The sequence below is a fragment of the Uloborus diversus genome, chromosome 1 (assembly GCF_026930045.1).
Source record: "Uloborus diversus isolate 005 chromosome 1, Udiv.v.3.1, whole genome shotgun sequence".
NCBI classification, from domain to species: Eukaryota; Metazoa; Arthropoda; class Arachnida; order Araneae; family Uloboridae; genus Uloborus; species Uloborus diversus.
Window position 1 is genome coordinate 208,001,629 of NC_072731.1, and position 19,908 is coordinate 208,021,536.

Consider the following 19,908-nt stretch of genomic DNA (forward strand, 5'->3'; position numbering starts at 1 on the left):
TTCATAGGTTTGAATTAGTAACAAGCAATGTCATGATAAAAAATATTAACTAGATTTATTGCAAGAAAGAGATGCTTCAAATTTGTTTAAATAAAAAATACTTTTCAACATTTTAAGTGTATGTGTCTACAAATGTTGCTTTTAAATTTTTTTTTACTTTAAAAGTAGTAGTTCGAGGAGCTATTAAATGTTTCAGATAAATGCTCATAATATTTTCTCTAAGTAATTGAAGACTAAATTTTGAAGGGCAGCATTTAAGTTATTAGTCTTTACTTCGAGCGTAATATTTTCCATGCTCAGTACCTCACGTTAACTAGTGTTTCAATTTTTAACACAAATAACGTGTTATGTAAACAGTAAATATATACATAATTAATAATGTATTTGTTTACTGCTTACGTACATTCTCAGTATAGTGTGGCTCTGATAAGTTGAATCTTAACCTGTTAACCTAATGTTTACTGGGAAGGTGGGTTTGTTTACTGTCACGTTTGACAACATTTCATAACTCCCCTTGGAAGGTTTTCAAAATTGAACTTCTAAACATTTCAGTTTAGGAGTTTGTTAAAATAGTTAGTTTTTTCGAAAGTTAGGTTTTTCGAAGATTTTCCAGTTCAAATCCGGAGCCCCCTTTTTCCCCTTGTTACTGAATGATTTTTTTTCTGAAACTTTCATGCAGTGCCCGAAATTTTTTGCAGGACAACCTTAAAAGATCATGCAGAGGGCACCCTCTCAGTTTTGTCATGATTAGGAACTCAGTACACATAAAAATAAATTTTACTCTCTTTTTTTCATCCCTGGCCCCAATACTGTTGCACACACTTAGCCTACCCACTAGTCTATTGTCGGGGCCACGCCTTTATGACAAATTTAGAAGGATGTTGTAACTACTAACTCTCCACTTCACGGTCTTGCTTCGCTGTCCTGCTACAGAGTCTTGAGCAAAAACGAATACCTATATTAATATTGCGTATGAATCTGACTTTCTGAATAAATAATTACAACATGTAAATATGTGTACAAAATGTGACAATGTCACTGTTTTGAATTAGCAAATCTGAAGTTGTGCATACCAGCAATACATTAAAATAACAGCGAGATATCTGCTCCACCTGCAGCACTTTATAGACTTCAACTTAATGAATTTTAGAAGGAGTCTTAAACAACCAAGTGCAATTCGGCGCTCTCACTTTTAACACCTTTAAATATAATGGAGCATTGTTGTGGCTTTGACTATTTGCACTTTGTTGTTCCCCTGAGGAGCCATCGTAACTCCAGCATAACGTTCAGATATCCCCCCTGAGGCGACATTAAAGTTTATTGGTGATTTCGGGTATTAAACTTATTCCAGCTAAAACTTTTGAGTAAAAATAATGAAACACCAATGACAAAGTTAGTGAAGACGCTTAAAGATCAGTTGATAGGTGATTTTGACAGCGAATGACCCCTTTCAGAGAGTAAAAGGTTACGAGTTTGAAATTAATAATTTTCGACTCGTTTCCATGTATTATGTAGAGCAATGAATGAAGGCGTTTAACAAATACAGAGCCGCCCGCCCTGACTAGTGGTCAGAGGAGTCTGCCGGTGATGGGGAGGCCCCGCGTTCGAATCCCGGCTCGGGCATGAATATACTTTCTTTCTCCCGTCCTTGTCCTTTCTTTGTGTGAATGTGTTGTTATGCTATGAATGGTTGCCTACCTTACAAACGGGTCCTTATGGCATGTGTGCTCTGTGGAAGTCTTATTTCACACAAAATTACGGTACAGTTGGAAAAGTGAAGCAGCGCACCCCAAATTTCCAGCCTAACTGGCACACGACAACAACAAATACAGAAGTAATTGCTTCATGTAGAAAGATAATTTAATCAAAATGTGCATACATTCGGTTAAAAAAATAATCTGCAAAGCGCAGGTTTTTGCTTTTTTTCCCTTACACATTTGATTTACTTTGGAAATCCACGCAATTACGATTCATGAGTAAAAAAAATTAATGTTTTTATCTATCTGTCTATATGTATATCTATCTTTCTCCTTCTATCTCCTTATGAACGTCTGGAGGTCTTGGGTACTAATGGATTAAGAAAACTCTTGGGAAGCCATTCTGCTCTGTCTCATTGCTATGGGGCTTTGATAGTCAAAGGTTAAAAAAAAAGATACAAAAAACCCTTTTTTTTATTTTGTAGTTTATTTTTAGCTGTCAAAGTCAAGTCTAAGGATATTATAAATGTAAAGAATGATAAACTAAATTAATGGAGGTGAAATGGCTGAAAGGCTTTTCCCTATACTGGTTATAAAAACATAGCCTGCTTTATTCATATTTCAAAATCCAGTGTTTTCCCCCTGATCTTGATTTTTTAACGCTCTTATAGTGATTAATAAAGAAATTATTATAGGGATGTTGATCCAGAGTCGGAGTTTCCAAGAGTCGGAGTCAGTCATTTTTCCTCCGTGCATAAATTTTTGCAAAGCTACGAAGTTAGAATCAAAATCGTGGTGTCAGAGTCCGACTAATTTTCGGAAACAGGAGTCGGAGTGAGTTGCCCCAAAACTCACGGAGTCATTGTCGGGAGTTGTTCGTCAAGAGTTATTTCCGACAAAAGTTGTTTGAAATAAACCCTCCTTTAAGTTCCCTCAAGTTCGGGATTGCCTTGAATTTCCCCGTAGGCGCTAATGTTAAGTTTTCTTGAGCTGTTCAAAATTGAACGAAAAATTGTTCAAACCAAAAAGTGAAATGCAGGAATGAGGTGTCCTCGCGAAGATCTTTCGAACAAAAAAAAAAAAATCTTTGAATAATCTATTCACTCAAACGTTATTAGAGGGGAGTGGAGCAGACCAGACAGACATTTTTCCCCATCTCAATACCCTACTATAACAATTTTTAATTTTTCGATATGTATTTGTTTATTTTATTTATTTTTGACATTTTTTTCGCGATATTCTTAAGATGCATTAAGCTTTCTTTCATGCTTTTTTCTTCTTTCTCTGACTTTTACTGGGAAAGTAGGCTAAAAAAGATCCTACTTTCATAATTCAATTTTGCAAGGGTTACCTAAAGCTGAGCAGAAAGTAATCTGTTTGTACATATAAAGTGATAAATTCATGGAGGCGGAGAAAAAAAATGTCTTTTACTCTACACCTGGTTGTATACCAGCTTCTTTTTAATTTTTTTTTTTTTTTACTTTATTTTACTTTTTTTGCAATGTTGTTGCAACTTGAAATGATCGATAAAGGTGCTGTGTTATTTTGACTTTCAAAGAATTGTTGGCCATATCCCAAAAAGGTTTTAAAGGACAGCTCCCATAAAATTGGAAGTCGTCCTAACTTTAATAATTATTCTTATTTTAATTGTAATTTTTAAAATACATTTTTTGCTATTGCGGAACTGTTATACCAATAAGAATTTTTAAGGATTGTTAGCATTACTGTATAGATGATTTTAAGTTACTTCTGACTTTATTTAGCAACTGTTGCTGTTAATCTAATTAGGATTTTCAGAAATTGTTGACGATACAGGAATTAATAAAATACACCGCCAGCTCAGTTACAGATTTACAAAATTTCAGATCAATTTTACAAAAAAAAGATACAGGAATTGTTGACTTTATTCCAAGATGCAGATTTAAGGAACTGCTGTCCTTAATGTAATGGGCACCATCAGAACTGTTATCTTTATTCTAAAGGGGATGTTCAAGGACTGCTATTACTGAAATGGAGATTTTTGACTAAATGTCTCTCAATTTAGGAGAAAAACTTACTCGTTTGTCATCTGACCTCACTTTTTTCTCCGCCAGGAAAGAAGGCACGATTCTAAATAGCGTTGTGTGCACTTACTTTGCAATAAATACTCAGTTAAAGCTGTAATATAATTTTTAAGCATTTAGCTTACTTGCAAAGAAACTTTTTGAAGCGAATATTTGATGTATAATGAGTAAAAATGTTTTGTATGGAAAAATTATAATATAAATAATAACGATGCTCTTCACCAATTTTTAAAAAAACTGGAGCTTAACATTTTAAAACGATTTTTTTTTTTTTTTTTAGTTTATATAGTCAGGGATATTAGTATTTCCAAGAGGAAATGAAAAAAAACTGAAAAAACTAAGAAAGTCAGCTAAAAAAAACCTACAACGATAGTATAAATTAAATAAAGGAAGATTTTCCTCCACAGAATTATATATAGCACAAAAAGTAGTGATGTTATAGGACGAAGTCAATCAGTTCACTATGATCCTTTCTTATCTGTCAAAACAAAACCAGAGAAGTTGAACGTTTTAGTGCTTTCTCTGGCATAAAATGAGGATCATATGCTAAAAAGTTATTTGTTTCTCAAGTTTTGGCACTAAAAAGCTTTCATCCCGCTATAAACTCTTTTCTTCTCTGCAAAACTCAAAATGTTTCACTTCAAATTAGCATCATAAAGTGCGATTTATGATTGTTAAGGGATATAGCTTACAAATTGTAGTAGGATGGCATGATTTGTCAAAAATTCACCAGAAAAAGCCGACATTGTTAGAGCCACATAGTATAGAAACTTCAAATATTGGATTAATGGTGATAAAGGAGCAGTGTTTGACTAAAAGATAAATAGGAGTGGATAGATGGAGGCAAGAAATAAGACGTTTAAAAATAGTAATACAGGAGTGACGAAACTCAAATTATTCAGAATATGCATACAAATCAGTCTTGCAGTGATAAAGTACCCAACACAAATACTTTTAATTTCAGCACATCTCTACTAAAAGACAGGTCAGATGGTTTATATTAATTTCGAAAAAAGTGCCAGTTTATGAAAAACTTTGAAGTGTAATTATGGATAGAGGAAATTTAGAATCGAATCTTTTATCATTTCGTTATACGTAGAAGTATATAACACTTTGCTCAATAACCCTTACTAGGGCCGCCGAGAGGCAAGGTGGGATCCTTGTTAGTTAGGGCGTGACATGGCTTTTTGTCGGCCCTGGCCCAATGCAAAATAGAATTATCGATGATCAATTGCCACTGCATGATTTGTATGTAGGATAAATTGGAGCAGTCAGAGTCGATTTGCAGCTGGTTTTCAAATTGGCTTGCTGACAACAAACTAGTGATATGGTTACTAGTACAAACATTTTGACCATCATGACACTAGTTTTTGAAATTTAGATAGAATTTAGAGCACCAAAGTACAAGCTACAATCCAAGCATAATTACAGCCGAGCTAACTGAACGAATAGAATCTATTGTGAGTGGATGACAAATTTTGGGTTGAGACAAGTTGTTGGAATTATTCAAAACATGGTTTTATGATGTTTAGCACCTGCATTTTATTTTATTTTCTGGTGTTGGATTAACAAAATCAATTGCTCCCCAACCCCCTCTCTTTAAAATAAATGTATTTACTCATAAATGGGCGGTGTTTTTGGTTTTACGATAAAATTTGCATTAAAATCTACCCCTTTCCCCCCCCCCCCTTCCCCGAAAAGTTCAAAATGACAGGTTTGGCTACCTTGTGAAAATAGCCTCTTTTCATCAAAGCCTTCTTCGAGCTTTTCTGGCTTCAATTTGTTTCAAATTGAGACACTCTTCGCTCAATTAATTTCCAGCCCAAGAATTCGCAGAGCAACTCTAACCTCGAGGAAAGTTGGACAGACTCATCCCAGTGTGGCCTCTGTGACCACTCTGTCCATTGATCGGGCCAAATTTGATAGATGACATCAGGATAGGGCCTCCGTGTTATAAGGTGTCTGCTATCTGTGCTGCAGATTGATCTAAAGTGGCCCGTCTTCGTGCTGCCCTCCTTCCTCCCGCTAGAGCCAATCGATAATGACGTTGTTTCTCTGAGGTCACACATGCTTGCGATTGTTTCTTCATGAGCTGTTGTTGTCAGAGTTCGAGTTACCGGACATTTTGGGCCCCGTTGTGTTTCTTGCCCTAAAATAATAATAGGAAGAGTAAAAATTATAAAGAGCTCAAAAGAGAGAAAATCTGAAACTGAAATGTTAATAATTGCGATGAGATCAAGTTATAGCTTCAATTTCGTCGTTCTCGGTTTTGCAGTTTCATAAATGTTTAGTAATAAAATTGATTGTTAAAATTGGCCTATCGTATTCACGTTAACTTTATCCCAACAAAACATAAATGTGAAAAAGAAGCCAAATGTTGAAATGAGGTGCGGGAAAGACGGTGTCACCGACAAAAAAGTTCAGATCTAAACAGTTACCAAGTTCCATAGCAGTTCCTCATAGAAGTTGAATTTTCCCATGTTCTTCAATTCATTTAGAAAGCAATTTTTTACTTGCTTTGATAATGAATTTTAAACTTGCGGCAAGTTTTAGTCATCTTTTTTTTTTTTTTTTTTCAAACTCGCCAAGTTTTATATCCAATATCAAAGAAAGTCAAAAATTGTTTTCTAAATGAATTGAAGAACATGGGAAAATCCAACTTCTATGAGGAACTGCTATGGAACTTGGTAACTGTTTAGATCTGAACTTCTTTTGTCGGTGACACCGTCTTTCCCGCACCTCATTTCAACTGAACTTGGCTTTTTTTTCACATTTATGTTTTGTTGGGATATCATTACTTTTTGAAAAGCTAAATCAAAGTTTATGTTCTAATTTACAAGGAGAGGTTACGGTCTCGGAAATTCAGATCGGGATGAGATTTGGCATATTAGTAGTATCCCTTAAGGGTACTCTCAGGGTAAAGTAATAAAGCGCACTAGCCATAAAATTCCGAGAAAACAGCCTTTAAAGATTTACGCGCAACTTATTAACTAGTAGAGATTGTTCGTAAACAAGCGCCCGGTGGTCATGTGGGCAGCGCGCTGGGGTTCCATGCGGTCAATCCGGGTTCAAATCCACTGCGAGTTGCTTCATTTTTGTTCATATAAAGTGACTATTACCGCTTTTTGCAGTTTGCAAAACTCTCACAAACAAGTGATTACACATTTTTAGATATTATAAACTTTGACGAAGTAAATGATTTTTGCAATAAAAACATAATCAGTTTCTTTGTGGTTTGTGGATGACTAAGAATGTTGTTTTATTGCATATAAGCAGGTAGTCAAATTTTAAAAAAACCTAACCGTACTTATCGAGCAATGGTTTTGCTCCTTGATTCTGTTATTTGTAAATTTATCGTCTGCTGTATTTTTCATTGAATATTCAACTCTTTATTTTCCATCTATTATTGTTTTCAATGTTCATATTTGTTTTCATCATTAAATTTATTTATCGTCTGTACTGTATATTAGACTGGAACATTCTATACCGTGAAAAAGGATTTCAGTTTTTAAAATATTGTGAATCGAAATGGTCGGTTATTGAAGTAATCCTGAAACAAATAAAATCTGTTGGCAAAATGGATCAAAATTCATTGCACAAGGAATTGTTGAAGCAGAGATTAAAAGATGCGGTCGTTTATTACGAGAGCTTGCTTACTGAAAACCATTTGATTGCAGCAGAATCATCAAGTTCAATTTCTCATGAAGCAGTGTTAATGGGCGAAGAAATTTATGAACGTACTATGGATATGCTGGTTGAAAAAATATTTGTAACTGATGACGAACTTGCTCATGAAAATGAAAACTGTGAGGAGGAACCTTTTGAGCAAGTCGAAATTCAAAGCTCATCAGCTGAATACGAACCAAAAGAGAAAAAAAGAAGAGAGGTAGAGCATCTTCCTTTGGATTACAAAATTAAAGTTGTGAACATAGCAACGGCTCACCCCTCATGGAATCTACAAACCTTACAAAAAAAAGGTTAAAAAAAATGAATATTTATCGCAATGGGAGAAAGAAATAAAAAATGGAGGAAATCTATTAGATCAATACGATGTAATCAATTCTTGGACATATCATCGTTTTCTAGAAGCTCGAGAGAATTATCAACAAGTTACTACTCGGAACTTGCAACAGTGGGCTTTAGCAGCAGCACGACAGTTTACAGATTTTGAATTTAAAACATCTGACAGTTGGGTAAAAAAAATTTCAAAAGGAAGCATGCCATTCGTCAGCGAAAAGTCACAAAATTTGTTTCAAAAAGAGAAACTGCGACGATCGAAGAAACTTTGGCTTCTGCAGACACTTTTGTAATCCAGACGTTAAAGTTGATACCGAATTTCAAAAACGATTATGTTATCAATGCTGACCAAACTGGTAAGTAATTAAAAACTTATTTTACAATCTTCAGACCAAGGGCGGATCCAGCTTCTGGTTTAGGAGGAGGTCATTTTCGGAAAGGGAGGGGTAAAAGGGTAATTTTTGTGCAAAATGGGAAATTTTTTTTCAAAATATGTCCCAAAAATGCAATTTTATTCTATATTTGGTCATTTAAAAGATGGGTCATGACCCCCCCCCCACAACCCTCTCTCTGGATCCGCCCCTGATTTTGACAAAATATTTTAATTCCCATTTCCTTTTTCCAGGATGTCAGTATCAGTCGGCGTACAACAGGACTTTGGCTCGAAAAAGAAGTAAAACTATTTTCGTCAAAAGGCACGACATGAATAGAGTAATGCATTCATATACAGCTCAATATTCTTTTACCCTGTCTGGAAAAGTTCTGCCCTTTGTATTTGTTTTTTTACAAAAAGCAATTGGTATTTTTGGCCAATTGATAAATACTAACAAAAATATAAAAATGTCATAATAACATCTTCGAAATCAGGAAAGGTAACGACAAGACTATACATCGAATTTTTAAACCGTTTGCTTGAAGTTTTATGTGGGAAAGGAAGAATTTCTATTGATTATCAACTCTTCGGGAGGACAAACAAAACCTGAACTATACGACCAAATTTTCCAGGATGATGAAAAATCTCCAACTTTTCAGTTAAAGGGATTCCACCAAAATGTACTCCACTTGTTCAACCTTGCGACGTCTATTTTTATAGACAGGTAAAGAATTTAATAAAAAATATACATAATTGCGCGTTTCTCGTTGAAAATAATAGAGAAATAAATGCCCGTGAAGACTGCATAAAAATACAATCAATTGTCCATCAACTGTCATCGCCAATTTTTGATAAAATGATTCGATATACCTGGTATACTTCTAAACATTCTGACAAAAGAGAAATTTTCCTGAATGTAAATGAAGTATGTTTTCCAACGACTCTTTCACAAAAAAGTTGGTCCTGTAAGCAATCTTCCTTTATAAATTGTGCGAGATATCAAAACAGTTTTTGTTTTCCATGTTTTTATGATAAATATCATTCTGGTGTATGTATATAAATAACAACTATATTGTTAAAAATCATCTATAAATTAAACTCCACAGTAATTTTGTAGCCGTTGTAATTCAAATTTTAACTTGTATCGATTTAATTTATCTCCATTTTCTCTATTCAAGTGCTTTACGTGTTTAAAAATTTTGCATTATCTTCAATTCAAATTGTACAAAGCTGTAACAGTTACTTTATAAATTAACAAAAAAAAAAAAAAAAACACTCGCAGTGGATTTGAACCCGGATCGACAGCATGGAAGCCCAGCGCGCTGCCCACATGACTGCCGGGCGCTTGTTTACGGACAATCTCTACTAGTTAATAAGTTGCGCGTAAATCTTTAAAGGCTGTTTTCTCGGAATTTTATGGCTAGTGCGCTTTATTACTTTACCCTGAGAGTACCCTTAAGGGATACTACTAATCTGCCAAATCTCATCCCGATCTGAATTTCCGAGACCGTAACCTCTCCTTGTTAGACAGTTATAGATGCAAAGCGTATATTGCAAATACATAATTTCTTTTTTATTTCCCTGCTGTTACGGTGCACTGGTCTGCGGTTTCTTTTTATTAGAAGTAATGAAGATATTTCCATAACTGGGGACTTGGCGCGATCGCCAATTTTGGGCAATAATCATCTGTTTTCCCATTTATCAGCAAGACCAACGTACATTAGCTCTTAGTCTTTGGCTTCCTCAAATTTTCGACAATTGGGAAAATTGCAAAGACTCATCTCAAAATCTGTCTGGAGTTTCTTTATTGTTCGGGGGGATTATCATAACGTAGATCGTAAAATATGCAGAATTGGCGAAAATATTTCTCAATTGTTGAAATTATTGCTGCCGTTTCTGCTCCTCCTGTAAAGTTTTACATTTAACTGAGATATAAAGTTTTATAAAATTTTAAAGCCGGTTTTTTGATTTTAAAGACTTAGCTCTAGATTTGCAATTTTAATTATTTGCTGGATCATTTTTCATTTTAGCGGAACTTAAAGTATTGTTTCAAGCCCCATTTCGGATAGAAATTAAAGTGTTAATTAAAACTTCAACAACCATGTTTTGGCAACGTTTGACGAGCCCATTTGTTTTGATTTATTTGGCGAAATATTTTGCAATCGCGCGGTGAAGTGATTACGCCGTGATGCTCATAAAAAATAGCGTAGTTTTTTGCTATTTTAATGTAGTTTTTTGACTTTTTAGATTTTTCCCTTTACATATGCATGAAAATCTACCTTAATGCCAAATTTCAATTATGTGAGACACTTGGAAGTTCGTAAACATTTTGATGAGTGAGTGAGTGAGTGAAACAGTGTAAAAAGTGACACTTTTCAGATAGCAATAATTCCATATCTATAAGAGGTACATTCATGAAATTTAGGATTGTAGGTCTGCTACGCAGCTCTATTAGCCTTATAAAATTTCAAGAACGTAGATTTAATAGTTTTTGAGAAATGAGGGAGTCAAAAGTAGCTTGAAATGGTTCGTGTAAGATACACACTGGCAGATGTGTCGCCTGATTTCCGAACTTGGCTGACACACTGCCGTGTGTCTAAATCATATCAAATTTGATGAAATGATATAAAATATGTAACTGTATGTATGTAGATTTGTGTGTTTATTAATAGCGTAAACCTCCAGTGATCTAAAGAAATACGTGTTTAAAAAGCACGTTCTGCTCGGCCTGTTTAGCTAAAAACTAGTATGTTGTGGCCATCACGAAACTTTCTTCTATATATATATATATATGTATTTTTTTTTCTGATCCCTCCCCATGCTTGATGAGGAAGCAATATTCCCAACAAAAACAAAATTACACATGCAAAAACTTGACGAGAATCCAAATGTCTGAATTATTGCAAAAGCAAAGCAAAGAGCGAAAATTGAAAGTTATTTTTAAAGCCTTGCTTGAATTAATTACAAATATTTTATTTGTTAACAAACATAAGATGGCAACAGTTAAAAACTTTAAATCATTGAGATAATATTTCCGATCATTTCCATACAATTCGGAACTCCAGCGCTCGAATACGCTACCTTGCGGTGATTTACAAAACTGCAAATGAAACTAAAACATTGCCACGTTGCGTTCCACGTGTGTCTGTTGACGTAAACACAGGCAGTTTGTTCTGAGTATTTATTAACGCAATCGATGTGTCTTAGTTTGCTTTCAGCTGCAGAAATTAATTCGTCCCTTTGTAGTATTCTCGAACTTCTCAAAATAATGTTAGTTTTCATTATTTCCTTAATAATTGGCGAAAGCGAAAATTTTGTATTAACAAACTTGGATAACGTTATACAAGGTAAAAAAATTGGAACTACTTTGATATACCCCCCCAAATCGGAAATTTGGCGACTTTTTTTTCTCGCCAAGGGAAATACCTGTTTTTGGCGCCTTTTTTTCACAAAACTTTTTTTTAAAAACTCAAAAAATGATACAAAATACAAGAAAATACTAAATTTGGCAACAGCAAAAACCTAAAATCTGAAAAAAAACTTAAATTCGCAAAACCAAAATAAGAAACAGCAACACTAAAAAGTCCGTAGTAGTGCCATATTTGGCGCATAATTTTTGGGGGGGTATATCAAAGTTATACCAAAAAATTTATTGTTTTGTATGAATTTGTAAGAATATGGGGGTTTTTTTAATCTTAAATTAATTAAACTTACCATATTTTACAGCAGCATTTAGTTGGAATGGACAGTATGCAAAATATTTTCTTGAATATATTATCGTAGAACAAAATGAATAACCGAGAAAGAATTTACTTTATTCCTTTTATTCTCAGCTGAAAGGTTTCGCCAAATTTGTTTAGGGTTATAGTTTTAGTATAGTGCGAGCAAAGTAGCCTTGGCGAGATTTCGCGTTTTTAGTTAAACCATTTTTACTTTCTTCTATATCTAATATACAGGGTGAGTTCGATCGAATCTGCCATACGAAAGGGGGTGATAGAAGAGCCCAAGCGGAGCATAGAACCACCCATTATCGTGTCCAATCCTAACCGTAACCGAGTTTTGGTAAATTTAAGGAAAATGAGTAAAAAAACAAAATTCTCAGAAAACGACTGATTTCTGAAATTCCTGTAGGACCTACAAAGAAAATAAGTACATATTTGGAAAGAGCAGACTAAATCCTACAAAATGATACCTTTCGCGTTAAGATAGTCGCATTTTACTGAGAGCTACAAGCTTTGAAACATTGGACACACTCAGAATTAAAATGGTGCCAACGTTTTTAATCGACATTTTCAAAAACAACCGTAAGAGCTACAATCGGGCAAATCTACCAAAAACTGGCCCATTTTATTGGCTTTCAGATGATACAACAACAAATCATATTGGGCTTCAAGTTCAGCTGAAAGTCAGGCTTTTGTTTGAAACAGTGTAAAAATCTGCATTCGTTAAAAAAGGAAAACCAGCAAAGAGTCGCACTTTTCTGTTTTGAATTTTCTGTTTCACGATAGCATGTTGCTTTCTTTGTTTAAGAAAATGATATTTTTATATAAAAATAATAGTTTTAACATTTAATTTAGAGAAAAAACACATGAGATAACGATTCGTAGAAATAAAAGAAGCATTACTTTCCCGTGCTTTTCACAAAGGGAAAATCAATAACAAAAAAATGTTACACCAACATCGATTGGTACATTTAATAAACCTGCAAAATTTACAATAGCTGCTGAAATTGGTCGCCGCCACATCTGATACACGCTCTTGCCCTTTTGCGAACGGAAACAACCGTTGCTCTTAGAGAAATTTCATTCCTTAGTTTCCCTACTGCTTCAACAAGCCGTTCGCTCAATTCTTTCAAACTTGCTACTTCTGTTTTGTAAACTTCTTGTTTTAAGAATCCCTAAACAAAGAAGTCCACTGGCGTCAGGTCTGGGGATCTAGGGGGCCAAGGGATGGGGCCCATACGACCAATCCATTGGGGATACTGTTCAGTTAGAAATTCCCGAACGGCATTTGAAGAATGTGCAGGGGCTCCATCGTGTTGGAAAATGATTTCTGCCCTCTCCTGAACAGGAATAGCATCAAGAAGGTCAGGCAAATGATGTTCAATGAACTCTAAATATGTGTTTCCTTTTAGGTTACCTCGAAACACATACGGACCAATTAAATGATCTCCTATTACGCCAATCCAAACATTTATGCTGAATCGAGTTTGGAATGATGAGTTTTGGGTTAAGAAAGGATTATGTTCAGTATAATGATGCCAGTTATGCAAATATATGATGCCCCCTCTAGTGAACAACGACTCATCTGTCCACAATATCTTTCTTAGAAAATGGTGATCTTCCGTGTCTCGGGCTAGTAGCCATCTGCAAAATGTTACCCGCTTTTCTAAATCTGAATTGCGCAGTTCTTGTACTAGAGTAAAATGATACGGGTGATACTTGTTTTGGTGCAATGTTTTCATCACTTTACGTTGTGATAGTCCACCTTCTGCAGCAATCGAGCGTGAACTCACACTTTGGTTTTCCACTACTCGGTCCAGCACATACTCCTCAACATTGGCAGAACGGTGATCCTGGCCCCTCTCGAACAACGTACCAAATGAACCTGTCTCTCTGAGCTTTCGATGTATAGAGGCAAACACATCTATTAGATGCAGAACGATTTGGGTAACGGAGCCGGTATTCTTTCTCGGCTCTGCGAGCATTACCATCACAAAATCCGTACACGAAATGCATATCAGCATACTCTTCGTTAAAAAATCAAGACATACCCAAAAATCGAGAAAAGAATATAGCAACTTATCTTTAGAAACTTTAACGAAAACTTTCAAAAACTAAAAACACACTCTCTACTGACTTACTGTAAAAAGAATCATAATTCTAGCAACTTTCAAAACACATTTACAAAATATCAGAAAGAAGCAAACGATACATAAAATATTATGACAAATGAATAATTCTGTTTAGTTTTTATCATTAATTGTTTTGTTAAACAAATGCTTTTTATTTTCAGACGATATTTTTCACAATCATAAATCGTAATCGAAAGTCTTTTGATGGGTCTGTATACGTTTTAAGGTCTTATAATGCAGGAAGCTCATTTTTAGAGTTCATTGAACATCATTTGCCTGACCTTCTTGATACTATTCCTGTTCAGGAGAGAGCGGAAATCATTTTCCAACACGATGGAGCCCTTGCACATTCTTCAAATGCCGTTCGGGAATTTCTAACTGAACAGTATCCCCAATGGATTGGTTGTATGGGCCCCATCCCTTGCCCCCCTAGATCTCCAGACCTGACGCCAGTGGACTTCTTTGTTTGGGGATTCTTAAAACAAGAAGTTTACAAAACAGTAGCAAGTTTGCAAGGATTGAGCGACCGGCTTGCTGAAGCAGTAGGGAAACTAAGGAATGAAATTTCTTTAAGAGCAACCGTTGTTTCCGTTCGCAAAAGGGCAAGAGCGTGTATCAGGTGTGGCGGTGACCAATTTCAGCAGCTATTGCAAATTTTGAAGGTTTATTAAATGTACTAATTGAAGTTGGTGTAACATTTTTTGTTCTTGATTTTCCCTTTGTGAAAAGCACGGGAAAGTAATGCTTATTTTATTTCTACGAATCGTTATCTCGTGTGCTTTTTCTTTTTATTAAACTGTTAAAACTATTATTTTTATATAAAAATATCATTTTCTTAAACAAAGAAAGCAACATGCTATCGTGATGTTTCACGATAGCATGTTATATAACTATAGGGGGTCTAATGGCGGACTTAAAAACTAAAACAAACGCACATGGTAACGAAGAAAATGCTAAAAGTGTTGTGATTTTTGTTCGTACGTATGATTTTTTCGCTTTATTCTTTTTAAATTAACTTTCAAAGTCTTGTCTATATTCTGGCCAACGTAGAAAGAAATGAGAATTCAAGAAGCATTACTAAACGTCAAAGATTAATGCAAACTACGTAGTTCGTAGTTCTAAGCAGCTATTTCCACGATGTTGAATTCGATATTTATCAATTCTTGATAAAACTAAATAATAATTGTGGCCTGACAAGAATAACAATTAATGCTAGAAAATTCAATATGACATTACAAATTGTTATCGAAAGAAGATGATACTTTTTTGCCTTGCTTGGCTAGCGCTTATTGTTTTCCATTTGTAGCTGAGTTATTTCTCTCGAATTCCCGAATCGGTTAATTTAAAAATTTTCTGTTTCGATTTTTCTAATTTCTGAGTTACGATTTAATTGTGTCATGTTATGCAAATCATCAACAAAATTCTCACGGATATATGGTGGTAGTTTTCTTTTCAGTTGATTGACCATTATTTCTTTTCACTTATCGAATTCTGTAATCTTACTACCATTTTATTCCACTCATGATAAAAATTAAAAATGGTTTAACTAAAAACGCGAAATCTCGCCAAGGCTACTTTGCTCGCACTATACTAAAACTATAACCCTAAACAAATTTGGCGAAGCCTTTCAGCTGAGAATAAAAGGAATAAAGTAAATTCTTTCTCGGTTATTCATTTTGTTCTACGATAATATATTCAAGAAAATATTTTGCATACTGTCCATTCCAACTAAATGCTGCTGTAAAATATGGTAAGTTTAATTAATTTAAGATTTAAAAAAACCCCATATTCTTACAAATTCATACAAAACAATCAATTTTTTTACCTTGTATAACGTTATCCAAGTTTGTTAATACAGAATTTTCGCTTTCGCCAATTATTAAGGAAATAATGAAAACTAACATTATTTTGAGAAGTTCGAGAATACTACAAAGGGACGAATTAATTTCTGTAGCTGAAAGCAAACTAAGACACATCGATTGCGTTAATAAATACTCAGAACAAACTGCCTGTGTTTACGTCAACAGACACACGTGGAACGCAACGTGGCAATGTTTTAGTTTCATTTGCAGTTTTGTAAATCACCGCAAGGTAGCGTATTCGAGCGCTGGAGTTCCGAATTACGATTTATCTTTCTTATTGTTGCATTAATAAAGCTATTTTTATTCGCAAAAAAAAATCAACACCTCTTGGAGCGATTGGCGTCAAAATTGAACCGAAGCCTGTTTACATATGGATTCACGTATATTCCAAATTTCAACCAGAACGTAGCATTACTTTTTGAGATAGGGCACTCACAATGGAAAAAAAGAACGAGTTTAATTGCGCTATCCCCTTTTTAGCTGTTGACACCAAAATAAAATCAGCTCTTATACCCACTAAGGGCTACTTGCCGATAAATTTTTCTTTTATTCCGTTCATTATTTCTTGAGATACAGCTGTCACAATTGACGACAAAAACCGTTCTATAGCTCAACCCCCGTTTGAGTTATTGACACCAAAATTGAATCAGCACATGTTCCTGTTAATGGCAACATATGGACCAAATTTTGTTTGATTCCGCCAGTTACTTCCTGAGGAATAGCAAGCAAGCGCAACTCAAAAAACGTCCCATTGCTCCACCCCCCTTGGAGGAATTCTCGCCAATAACCAATGGGCACAAGTTCACATAGGGGCACATATATGTACCAAATTTCGTTCGATTTCATCCAGTAGTTTTTGCTGTAGAGCGGCCACAAAAAACTGGTCACACACAGACGTGACACACATACACACAGACAGATAGACATTTTCCAAAAATAGTTGAAATGGACTCAGTACACCTCAAAACGTTCGAATCCGTCGAAATTCGAAAATTTGCACGAATCCAATACTTTTTTCTATATATTAGATATAGAAGAAAGTAATAAGTTATCAAGATTGTCGATAATTATGTTAGGAACAAAGTTTCAAGATAATGTTGAAATACAATGAATAATTGATGCTACATTTTCATCTCTGGAAAAAAAATAAACAATCATCAATCAAATAGTCTTTTTACAATTACTACTCAGAACTTCAAGATACAATACAGGGGATACTAAACCTTTGATTATTACCAGAATCTCAACACGATCTAACTTTCTGATTTGCTGAAGAAAAGATTTTAATAGTCTCTTGACAATCAATAATTCGAAATTATTTTACTATTACTTATTTAGCGAAATTAAGGATGCGTTTAAATTATATTATTGTGTGACACAAAAGAGTACGAATCGAAAAGCAATTATAACTAAATGTTCATTCCAAAGTTAATGTGAAATTCATGTAGTCTTGATAGAAAGGTTTTAGTTTTACCATTGCAAAAAAAAAATAGTTCATTAAAAAAATATCTTGTAAAAATGATGATCGAAGGAAACAGCAGTTCACTTCAAAACGAAGAAAAAGTATATTTTATCAGGAAAAGCTAAACTGGTAAAGAAACAAACGTGAAAATAAATGGAAGAGAAACTATTTTGACCACCAGATCGTATGAAAAAGAAAAAAATCTTTACACTAGCAAGTTTTTTGCTGCAAGACTCACACTGATATCCGCACAATGTTTTACTCTACTGTGCATGTTTTTTTTTTTTTTTTTTTTTTTTTTTTTTTTTTTTTTTTTTTTTTTTTTGTGTGTGTGTGTTCTTTAGAGATAAATTTTTTAATGCTTGTACACTACTACTCCCATTTAAACTAAGAAAATTACATTCAAATCTATGCACTTAGGTAATCACTTTCTTATTTCAAGTCACTCAAAAACGTTGATGTTATATTTAGCTTCAAATTGAATTACTAGAGAATTAATAAAAAAAATTTCCCCACCATCAAACATAACAATGCCAAATTCACAACCATTCTACATCGTTGCCGAACGCTTACTTCTGTGAGAAACAAAATGGCTTATTTGGTAAACTTAGTTTTAGAGAAGGAAGATCTTGCTGTTTTGCTTTGACGTGATTGTCGCTTTGTTTCCAGAAATGCATTGAATTTTTAATCTAATCACCAGCAGTGAGTTGAATGCGAAATACTTCATTTTCCTCATTATACTGGGAGTATTCATGAGGCTTGAAGTAGAATATTTATCTAAAACCTTAAGTAATTCGGAATGGCGGTGAAATATTTAAGAATGCGTTCTTTTTGTGCTGCCTGCCAGAATACATTCTTGGCTTAGCTACTGTTCCCAATTTTGTACTTTCGCAATATATTTTATTGTATACGTAATATTCATATGTGCAGATTGACTGTATAAACTTTTTTTTTTTTATGAAACAAAACTATTCAACAATTCAACCCTTCCCTTTTTACTAAAAGCATCAGTTTAGATCACTACTTATTGTTAGCATGAAAAATTCGATTTTCTCAAATAACTGACACAAATATAAAATTTATCTAAAGTATGTAAAGTACCAAGGCATATGTGTACAACGATGAATACCAACTACCGTTTTGGAAGGGGGGAGTCATGCGGATGAATCTAGTGGATACGTAAAAATTCTGAAACTGCTGCTTAGGTGTCAATAAAAAGCACCAAACTGGCCAGGAATAAGGCACCTAATAGTGTATAAATTCTTCTAATCAATTTCATAAGCAAGGAAAGGATGTGGTATTTAGACTATTTACTTTTAAACATAATTAATGAATGTAAAATATTACTGCAATCGTTTACATTTTACTCATTACAGTATTTTAAAACAATGTGAATAGATAATATTGTCGGTGACAGAGGGTCATGACCCCTGTGACCCTCCCCTTTTACCCTTTCTGTATATGTATTTGTTTAGTGCTTCTATTTCATTTAATTCTAAAATTTTCTAAGCGTTAACTAAGTTGTTTAAGTTCCAACAACAACGAGAACACAATGTTTTTCTGACATTCTTTTAGGGCCCTGTATAATAATAGCTGTGTTTTCAGTACCTAACCTAAGAGATAAACTTTGATAACAACTAATATTCTTTGACTTCAATCACGATTAAATACACTTTTATCAGATTTAAAATTACAAGTTTTAAAAGACATAATGTGCTTGCCGATTTCAATGAAAATTAAGATATTTTCTTATATTACATTTAATATTTTTTGGAATAAAGACGTTCGTCAAATATCTTCCAATCCATAAGCTCACACCTTTTACATTGAAAAGGAATTTTTACAACCCAAAACTGGTGCCTACTTTTTTTTTTTTTTTAATTTGTTCTATTGAACGTCGATAATTATTATTATTATTTTTTTTTTTTAGTTTTTAACACAAAGGTTCTTTTCTTTCCCCTGATCTTTTTGTTTTCTGTGTTACAGACTGTTCTTCACGGCTTCCCCTATCACCCGACTGCAGTGGCCTTCGATCCTATCCAACGACTCCTGGCCATCGGAACACACTCCGGATCTCTACGGATGTATCCTTTTCTAGTACAAATAACGTGATGCCTATCTTATACCACAGATGTTACCTTAAAAGTCATGGTGAAGAACAGGCTGAGCAATGTACTCTATTCAGCGAAGTAAATAAAGAGGTTAGTTAAGAGGTAAGTTAAAGAGGTGACAGCAACTAAGATGAAACAGAAGATGACTCACATCTGCTGCGTAGTGCCGTACTTATGCTCTACTGTTGGAGGTTTTAAAGGTCTCTTGAGAGTGCAAAGTAAAAGAAAAGTCGGAGAAGTTACCCCAACCTTTTGCAGAGGCTGAGATGTAGGGGAACCAATCAGCGTTCCTCCCTGCTATGATGAATTAAATGCACATAAATACTGATACAACGATCAACGTAAATGGAAAAAAAAAGGAACTCCCAATGCAAATTAAGAGGGATATAGCTGTGTATTGCAATACACAAATCAATGGATATTATATATCATTCGAAACCTGCAGTCCTTGAGCAATGTCCAAGCATGG

The 19,908-nt window shown here is 34.4% G+C and overlaps 1 protein-coding gene across 2 annotated transcripts in view; it reads left to right on the forward strand.

The window, feature by feature from the left end:
- The window catches only part of LOC129234146 (syntaxin-binding protein 5-like), a 217,790-nt gene that overhangs the window by 132,989 nt on the left and 64,893 nt on the right, over positions 1-19,908 (forward strand). For both annotated transcript variants that reach the window (XM_054868044.1, XM_054868045.1), the window contains exon 2: positions 19,315-19,412. In XM_054868044.1, the coding sequence (XP_054724019.1) occupies positions 19,315-19,412 (98 nt within the window). The remainder of the gene's footprint in view (positions 1-19,314; positions 19,413-19,908) is intronic.